Source organism: Chenopodium quinoa, unplaced genomic scaffold, assembly GCF_001683475.1.
Source record: "Chenopodium quinoa cultivar QQ74 unplaced genomic scaffold, ASM168347v1, whole genome shotgun sequence".
NCBI lineage: Eukaryota > Viridiplantae > Streptophyta > Magnoliopsida > Caryophyllales > Amaranthaceae > Chenopodium > Chenopodium quinoa.
Genome location: NW_018742205.1, coordinates 629910 through 639733, shown reverse-complemented (window position 1 = coordinate 639733; position 9824 = coordinate 629910). Strand labels below are relative to the sequence as shown.

Below are 9824 nucleotides of genomic sequence, written 5' to 3'. Positions count from 1 at the left end.
TCATCACCATCACATCATCATCATTTCACCATCAACAGAACACCCACCATCATTCATCATTTTCACCATTAACAACAACCCTAGGTTTCGATGAAGATCGAACCGGGCTAGCGGATTTCCAGCTCAACGAAACGGTTCAACGACTGCGACGGTCAGAAATCGGTGTTAGATCATTGGAGAGCGTGGTTTTGATGCAGATTTGCTTCTAGATGTTTGTCGGAGGCTTTGCCGCATGTAACATGAATCGGGAGCTAACTTCACGAACCCTAAGACGAGATTAACGAGGTTGTTGGAGATTTGTCAGCATGGGAGTTGAAATTTCAGATTATATTTGGGGTTTAAGGTTTTCCGACGCCATTGTTGGTTGGGGATGGTTGGGGGGTTTTTCGAGCGTTAGGGTTGCGCCCTAAGGGTTTAGAGTTTCGTGGGGGTAGGGAGGGGGGCTAGTGGTTCGTGCGACGCCGGCGCTGAAGGGTCTGGGCGCGGCCGGCGCCAGGGGAAGGGGGATCGAGGCTAGGCGTGGGTGGTGGCTGGCGGATTGTTGGCTGTGGTAGCTGGGGGAAATTGTGTTTGGTGTTTTTTTTTTTGGATGATTTCACTTTTGCTACCACCAAAACACATGCATCTCACTTTTGCTACCCCTTAATTTTTTTTTTTGTTTTGCTATCACACAAAAATAACTTTGTCAAAATTTGCTACCTTTTAAAGGAATGGGTTAGGGTTCTGTTAAGTTTATTCAAAAAAAAAATTAAAATGTTTAAAAAATAAACCCATCCAGCCACCCTCCCCTCTCCCTTTCCTCCACCTATGCAGCCCACCACCTTCAATTGCCCAGCCAGCCCCCTCCCGTCAGCCAGCCTCCCCCCTGTCGGCGACCGGCGCCCAAAGTTTTGGCCGGCGTCGGCGACCCCACCCCAATCCCTTTCCCCCTCCTACGCAGCCACCCCCTCCCTTTTCCCCTTCTTGTTGCCCCGACCCCCACTCCGAACCGGAAACCGACCCCTTCCCCATTTGCCCCACCGGAATCGACCCCCCTCCCTATTCCCCCACCAGAATCGTCCCCCCCCCCTCCCCTACTCTTTTCAGCCACCCCTAACCCTAACCCACCACCCCTAAACCACCATAAGCGAAACCCTAAAACCCGTTTAGGGTGGTTTTGGGCTAGTGGTTTAAGGTTAGAGGTGCCGGTTTTTGGGTGGGGGAAAGGGAGGGGAGGGGGTTCGATTTCGGTGGGGGAATAGGGAGGGGGCCCGATTTCGGTAGGGAGAATGGGGAGGGGGGTGGTTTCCGGTTCGGGGTGGGGGTCGGGGCAGCAAGAAGGGGAAAAGGGAGGGGGGTGGCTACGTAGGTGGGGGAAAGGGATTGGGGTGGGGTCGCCAGCGTTGGCCCAAGCTTTGGGCGCCGGCCGCCGGCCGGGGGGGAGGGGGGAAGTTGGGCAATTGAGGGTGGCTGGGTTTTTTTTTTTTTTTTTAATTTTTTTAATTTTTTTAATTTTTTGAATAAACTTAACGGAACCCTAACGGATTCCGTTAAGTGGTAGTGAAATTTAAATTATGTGATTTAGGCGGTAGTAAAATTTTAAAAAAAAATTAAGGGGTAGCAAAAGTGAGATGCATGTGTTTTGGTGGTAGCAAAAGTGAAATTGTCCTTTTTTTTTAACAAAAAAAATTAGAAAATCTTATTTTCAAGGATATATTAGTCATTTCGCCTTTAGTTAACTCTGGTTAGCCTTATAATTGTAAATTAATCTCATTAATGTCACCACTGAATTAATAACACAAATAGTTGATTACCAAAGATAATTTGATTTTTTAATGTTTACCATTGAGAAAAATAAAAAACTCAAGAGTATTATTGAGAATTTCCCTTAAGAAATCTACTAGTTCAACAACATTTCAGTGGGATGTGTTTAATTAAAACCATTCTTCTATGGAACTAATCCACCCTCAGCTTCATTGCGATATTGACGTCTATCAGTCTATGTGGTTGGATTCCAATCCAACAATATTCCATGAAACTTACATTTATTAATCTACTTGACTATATCGTGCATATAGTAAATAGTTGTTGCATCTATAATAGAAATTTGAAATGGGTATGCACATGGCTACCTTAAAGTCACAAGTTCGATTAAAATGACTGATCGAATATGATACAAATATACTCCGTGCTTCATATTTATTACGTAAAAATCATTTTACAAACAGGACATTGAGCCTGTTTTCGAAGCCATGGATCGATACACTTAACATGGAACGGGTGAGCACAAGGCAACCGCCTTACGACGTCATCATGAGAGTATTTCTCCATGCATATTGCACAATTAGCTGCATCATCAATATTTTCCTCGGGTACTCTAACTCCAAATAGGCCAATCGGGTAAGAATCTATAGTGGGCTGATCAAGGCCTTTTAATGTGATGTTGGATCGTAATTGCTCATTACGTGTTCTTGGGTCGGGTCGGATCCAATCATCAAAATCATAACCCAATTCATGAAATGGATTTACCGGGGATTGGATTCTATGAAGGATATTCTCCTCATCTTCATAATATCCAATCTCTCTTCCACCTAATCTCACACATAATTCTTCCAAATAACAATATAGAAAGATGATTAATGGAATTACAACTAATGCAACCACGACACACATCACGATTAAATCGCTTGTGGAAACCATTAATTATGTGTGTTTTAAATGTCTTGAGTAAAAAAGTCAATTAATAAGTTACCACGTCAAAAATTTTAATTCGAAATTTGTTTGATTTATTAGCTTTTGTTATTTTTTTAAAAAGAAAATTCGAGTTAAAAGAATAAAAATACATGTACTAAAACCCTTTATAAAACATGTATAAAAACAATATAAACAAACAAAAACCAAAAAATATACGATGTATAAATTATTTACTTTGGGTATAGAATATACATGTGTTGATGTGTTATTTAGAAACTAGACATGCTAGTGTGTTGAATTCAAGACATGCTACCTATTATATTAAGAACTCTATACAATATAATTGTACAAGGAGAGTGAGTTTACCACAAGAGTTAGACCTTGTATAATTGTTCTTCAAAATTCCTTGCTACAATGATCCAAATGAGTACATTGCAGGATGAAAATCAGGATTATATCATATATATGGCTTAAGCATTTATCGATCTTTAATTGGATCGGATCTATATGTAGAAGAACACCAAGATAAAGAATTAATAGTGTATAGTACGAGTAGAAATTAAGGAATAATAAATCAATATTATATATAATGAGTGTTATGCCTAAATTTTCATCACAGGTTCACTTGTTCGCAGGTTGTTAGGTTACGGGTTACAGGTTATCACATAGTCAACTACCCAGTTCTAGGCTCTAAGCGAAGTCAAACAAAGACTCTTCCAAGGGTATCCTGAATTGAACAAGTCAAGAGAGGTGACTAAGAATATCGGAACCATAAGCATTTGCTTGCCGTTGATGAAGACTAGTTCAAACTACAACGGATAAGTCCTCAAAGATAGTGGCGAGGAAGTAGGAACTACCTTGACCCACTAGCTCCGCATCGGAATGGAGCCGTTGAAACCTTTCAAGTTAATTCTTATGCTATAAATAGGAAAATAATCATTGTACAAAGGCATGACAAATATTCCAACCTTATTACTCATAGAAATTAAGTATTCTTTAGCAATCCTAAGCATCGTTATTATCAAATTGTAAACCTAAATTGTACTTGTTTCAACCTGACAACCTAGTGGATTGGTGGACTTATTGCCACCCGCAGTTTTTACCCTTATTCTCGGGGTTTTGTGAGTCACCATTTTGTGTCTCTTCTCCCTTTCCCTTTTGCTCATTATTTGCATACCTTTTATCTTGATTTTTTGAACCTGCATTGTCATTTGCATTTCAATCAATCTAGTTGTTGTCTTATTGAGCCTGGTCTAATATAGCGATCAGATTTTTAACTAAACAGTTTGGCGCCGTTTATGGGGACACAGTTAGATCATTTTATCCATTTTATTTGATCAGTCAATCGCCATGGCCGAAATTCCTAATCAAGGTCCTACCATGGCCGAAATTGCTGAGCAGTTACGGGAAACCCGAGAAGAGTTAAGAGCTGCCCGGGAGTAGAATCTAAAACTCCAGAATGAATCTCAATCTCATCAGGCATCCTTGGAGAAGCTGAACAAGGAGCTTGAATCTATCAAGAGCAACAAGAAAAAGGGGTTCAAAACCAGTGATATTCCCCAATTCTCCCTGATTTCATCTGATGAATCTAAAAGGGAAGCATATGATCCCAAAAAGAATGATACGGAATCTGGCGAAAACCCTGATCATATGGCCCAGGAGGTGGCTATTATTAAGGCCCAGAATCGAAAAATGATGAAGCTCTTGACCCGGTTACCAGGTGTGCCAAAACCTATGGCCTATGAATCTCGTGATGGGTTTGCTGAATCCCCTTTTGTGGAAGAAATTTCCAAAGTCCTAATTCCCACGAAGTTAAATATCCCATCCTTCTCTAAGTTGTACGATGGAACCACTGACCCTCAAGATCATGTGGCCCATTACAAGCAGAAAATGTGGCAGCTATCCATTCCATGGGATCTTATTGAACCCACCATGTGCAAGTCCTTCGGTGCTACTTTATCAGGACCTGTACTCCAATGGTTGATCAACCTGAAGCCTAAATCTATCAACAACTTCTTTAGTCTGGTGAACAAGTTCTACCAGCAGTTTGCTACCAGCAGAGAGCTGGAAAAGTAGAGCAGTGACCTGTACCGAGTCGTCTAGAAGCAGAATGAGACGACCAAGCAATATTGGGACAGGTTCAATAGAGAGATGGTCAACATCAAGAACTGCGATCATTCACCTGCCATAGAAGCCTTCCGTAAGGGTCTCAATTACCATTCCAGGTTATATTATGAGTTGTCGAGATATTTTTGCGTCTCTTTTAAAGAAGTCAGAACCAGGGCAATGACCGAAGTCCGTGTAGAAGAGGACGAGCAAGCAAGAAATCTGGTTGGGAAAAGGCCAGTTGGGTATTCCGAAATCAATATTCTAGACCTAGGCAGAATAACTAGCGCGATAATCCGAGGCGCAACAATGTGAGCAATGTGTCAAATTCAAGAATGGGTGAAGGCTCCACCAGGCCGGAACCAGAAGATCATCCTGACATCAACTCGTATGGTTTAGATACCGATATAGTAGGAGTTGTCAATGCTCTGAAGGAAATTGGGCAACCTATGAGGTGGCCTAGTGTAGATACCTGATTGTGTCTCCCCAAAAACCAAATCCAGTGATGAGTACCTCTCATGTCTTTGATTATCGAGTTAGGTGAAGAGTTGAAGAGTCTCGTGAATTTCCCTTAAGCCTTGACCATTTATAACCTTTCTCTTTAAATGTTTTAAGAAAAAATCATTCATTTCGTGTCTTTAAACCCTAAATCATTCATTTTGTGTCCTTTAAAATCATTTATTTCGTGTCCTATTTATAAAATCGTCTAAACTAGTTTATTTTGGTCCATAATCCTGGTAAAATTATTGCTTATATGGATAGGGTTTGAAAAGAGCTTTCCAACGATATATTATAAGCTCAAATCCGACTTAAAACGAATAAGTTATGGCCAAAATACTAAACTAAGCCCAAACCGAACCTAGGTCCATCGTACCTACAACCCAATGATCATGTGGAGGGTCCAATACCTTAATCCCATTCCTAAAACAATTAGGATTCATCGGGAACTTCTATAAGCCTCTAGAAGGTTCTAATCTATCCTTTTTGAAAGATAAGATTAAAGAGTTTGAAATTGAATAAAACTCCTCTTTTTGATAATCCTTGTTCCAATCAAATTGAAATATGTTTAGACATGATTTTCGTGCCTCATAATTTTTATCCAAATCTTAAATGGTTGAATAATCCTTGAAATTATATTTCCAATGATATATCATAATCTTAATTCAGAGCTATAACGAAAAAGATATGAATGAAATACTAAACTCTATCCAAAACTGACACCGTTGCACTATTTCGTTCATATATTTTATTATATAAAATATTTTAATCTAATTCTAATTGGGTTAGAAAAAAGACTTTAAGATCTTTCCAACGACATATTATTTATCTTATTCCGATTTCTGGATCAAAAGTTATGATAAAAACAAAATCTGTAAAAACTATTTTTTATCGCGCCGCGATGATTTCATCGCGTCGTGATGGATCTAACGCGCCACGATAAAAGGATTTTTTTTATTCCGATTCGAATTTTGACTCTTTTCTAATCGTTTGACTCTTTTTTCCCCATAAATAGAGGTCGTTTTCCCCCGTTTCAATCATTAACAAGCTTGATCACCAACAATCATCATCTTTTCTCTCTCTAAGCTAAAGCTTATTCTTTCTTTCTCTCTCTCTTTCTTAACCCATCCTAAATACACAAACACCATACGTCCTTTACAAGACTCGAATACACCTAGCCAAGCTCAAAGTTGCCTCGCCCTCGACGTGAAAGGTTGATAATTCTGAGAGTTTGGTCCCAAAACTATATTTCAATTATTCTTTAAATTATTGTTTGATTTAATATTTTCCTTGAAGTTACTAACGTGTGTATTCTTTTAATAGAAAGAGGTACAAGGCTTCAAAGTGAGTAATTTGATTACTTAATTATCCTTTTGATATAGAAATCATGCTTAGAGTATTATTTTAATTCCTAATATCATGTTAGGATTCTTTTTATGGCTTTCTAGTATCATGTTTAACATAAAGCTTTGATTTTTATTGTTTAGTGACATGCTAGAGTTTGTTATTAATCCGTTTAGTATCATGCCTAGGATCTTGCTAATATTTTTATGCTTTAATGATGATATTATTATGATGATGATTGTTGTGTCAATATTATCATACATTGCTTGATTATTATTGTTATTGCTTGATCACGTCTTTTTTGCAGGTTTAAAGGGAATTTGTACTTGAATTACGCCTAATAAGATAATTAATAATTTGATTTTAGGGCTTAATATGATTTTAATTTCAAGTGATTGCCAATAATAGATTTATTTGTGCATTTATAATCAACCAACGTAGATTAAACAGGTTTAGGGCTAATTTGTTGATTGTATGTTGATCGGAAAGCACACATGAATATTATAAGAATAAAATAGAGGCTTATTTAGGGCGGGTTCAATCTCTTTTAGGTTGGATTCGTACCACCATCCCCGAATATCCAGTCATGGTTCCGGACCACTATAGAGTTAGCGATCTCTATGATCGTGAATGGGGTGTAACCTTCACACCCGTGAACGGTTTACAAGTTCCTAAAACTTGTTGGCGACTCTTTTGCTCTAACTTCTTTCCCTTTGGACACCACCATGCTTAAATGCATGATCACAGTGGGGTTCAAAGTTGAGTGTTGAAATATTCCCTACACCTAGAAAGAGCGATAAGCCGGACCACCAAAAAGATAAATCTAGGTGGTGTGAATATCATGGAGATCATGGGCATAGGATCGATGAGTGTAACGGTCTGAAAAGAGAGGTAGCCTGGTTTCTTAAAAAGGGTTACCTGAAAGATCTCGTAGGCAAGAAAGGAAAAAGGCCTGAAGTCAAAAGAGAAGTCCTGCCAAGTCCACCAGCTTTGCCTCCGCATAGCGTCGTGATCAGTGTTATATCAGGAGGATCTAGCATAAGCGGAATGACCTATTCCAATGCGAAGAAGTTAGCAAGGGTTGTCACATCAGCTTCCAGCATCCCTCAAACCTATCTCAGCAGAGAAGTGAAAGCGTTAGATGAAATGAAGATAGTGTTTGATGAAAGCAGATTCAATGAGCTAGAGCATCATGATTGTCTGGTTATTTCCCTCCATGTTGGTCATTGCAATATGAAAAGGGTGCTGGTAGACAATGGGAGCTCGGCTAATATAATATTCAGAGATGCCTTGAATCAAGCTGGGTTCAGTGAGTCAGATATCACCAAGAGGTCTACGGTCCTTGTTGGGTTTAACGGTAAAGGTATGAATACCCCGGGAGAAATCCAGTTGCCAACCTTACTGAAGGGTGTCAATATGATGTATAAGTTCTATGTGATAGATTGCAAGACCGCCTATAATGTGATAGTGGGAACCCCGTGGATCCATAAAATGAAGGCTATCCCGTCAACCTATCATCAGCTTCTGAAATTTCCAAGTCCGTGGGGAGTAGTAATAGTCGAAGGAGATAAAAAGAAAGCCAGAGAATGCTACCAGATCACCATAAAGCCCCATGGGCCCTCAATATAGCAATTACAGTAGAATCCAGCACCGGGACGCCCAGATGAGCTACAGTTAGATGAAGTGATGCTGGATAAATCCAAGCTAGATCAGATAGTCAAGATCGGAGCGGCATTACCTGCAGACCAAAAAGAAGCCATCATAAAATGCTTGAAGGAATATTCAGATTGTTTTGTTTGGTCTCATCGAGATATGAAAAGAATCAGTCTAGAAGTCATTACTCACAAGCTCAATGTAGATCCCAGCATGAAGCCGGTGAAGCAGAAAAGAAGGAAATTTGCACTCGAGCGTAACCAGATTATAAATGAAGAGGTGTGGAAGCTGCTAGATACCGGAAAGATAAGGGAAGTCAAGTATCCATATTGGCTAGCTAATGTGGTCGTCTTCAGCAAAAAGAATGGAACTTGGAGAGTTTGCATCGACTTCACAGATCTAAACAAAGCGTGCCCCAAGGACCCGTTCCCCCTGCTTCATATAGATTCAATGGTAGATGCTACAGCCGGGCACAAGGTTCTTACATTCATGGACGCGTATTTAGGTTACAATCAGATCCTAATGCATCCAGACGATCTAGAGAAGACCGCCTTCATGACAGATAAAGTAATCTACTGCTACAAGGTGATGCCATTCGGGTTGAGAATGTCGTTTCTACCTATCAAAAGCTAGTCAACAAGATGTTCAAAGATTAGCTGGGGGACACCATGGAAGTCTACATGGAAGATTGTTAGTGAAATCAAAGAAAGCAGCTGACCATGTAGATCACCTGAACGAGGCTTTTGGCGTGCTGAGGAAATATGAGATGAAGCTGAATCCATCCAAGTACTCATTTGGAGTATCCACAGGTAAGTTCTTGGGCTATGTAGTTACTCAACGGGGAATCGAGGCTAGCCCAGATTAGGTACGCGCCATTAATCTTTAATCACCTAGAAATCTTATAGAAGTTCAGAAATTGACAAGTAGGATAACTTCATTCAATAGATTCATCTCGAGTTCATTAGATAAATGTCATTTAATTTATAACGTTTTAAAGAAAAATAAAGGTTTTGATTGGACTGATGACCACGAAAAGGCCCTACAGGACCTAAACTCTATTTAATGTCACCTCCTTTATTATCCAAACCTGCTGAAGAAGAGAGTCTTTGCAGCTTTACCTTGATGTTAGCACACAAGCCGTAAGTGCTGTCTTGGCAAGGGATGCTGAGAGTCAGCAGTTACCTGTCTATTATGTTAGCAAAACTCTCCTTAGTGCTGAAACCAGATACTCATCACTTGAAAAGCTGGTATTAGCATTAATAGTAGCTTGCAAGAAACTATGTCACTACTTTGAAACTCACCAAATAGTGGTGAAAACTAACTACCCTATCAAGGCTATGCTACGGAATTGACAGGTTGAATGAGCAAATGGGCAATTGAGCTAAGTGGATTCGACATCAAGTATGAACCAAGAACAGCTATAAAGTTGCAAGCTCTGGCTGACTTTGTGTCTGACTTCAGCCCTGATCTAGAGCATCAAGCAGCTCAAGAAGTAAAACTAACCACTCAAGTCGTAAAACAAGGATCCTAGACCTTGTACGTCAATGGAT

At 39.7% G+C, this 9824-nt stretch overlaps 2 protein-coding genes across 2 annotated transcripts; one reads left to right on the top strand and one right to left on the bottom strand.

Annotated features, from left to right (window-relative positions):
• Positions 1-2181: 2181 nt before the first annotated feature.
• Positions 2182-2679, bottom strand: LOC110726058 (RING-H2 finger protein ATL47-like). Its single transcript, XM_021905526.1, has one exon. It carries the CDS (start codon positions 2677-2679, stop codon positions 2182-2184), a length of 498 nt encoding a protein of 165 aa, XP_021761218.1.
• Positions 2680-5114: 2435 nt separating this feature from the next.
• On the top strand, positions 5115-8250 carry LOC110726048. Its single transcript, XM_021905520.1, has 2 exons — positions 5115-5243; positions 7369-8250. Exons 1-2 carry the CDS (start codon positions 5115-5117, stop codon positions 8248-8250), a joined length of 1011 nt encoding a protein of 336 aa, XP_021761212.1.
• Positions 8251-9824: the final 1574 nt, after the last annotated feature.

Excerpts from the sequence above, each read along its gene's own strand:
- LOC110726058 (XM_021905526.1), bottom strand. The coding sequence starts at position 2,679 with ATGGTTTCCACAAGCGATTTAATCGTGATGTGTGTCGTGGTTGCATTA.
- LOC110726048 (XM_021905520.1), top strand. The coding sequence starts at position 5,115 with ATGGGTGAAGGCTCCACCAGGCCGGAACCAGAAGATCATCCTGACATC. Across the intron at positions 5,244-7,368 it reads AACCTATGAGGTGGCCTAGT|TGGGGTTCAAAGTTGAGTGT; the intron begins GTAGATACCTGA and ends GCATGATCACAG.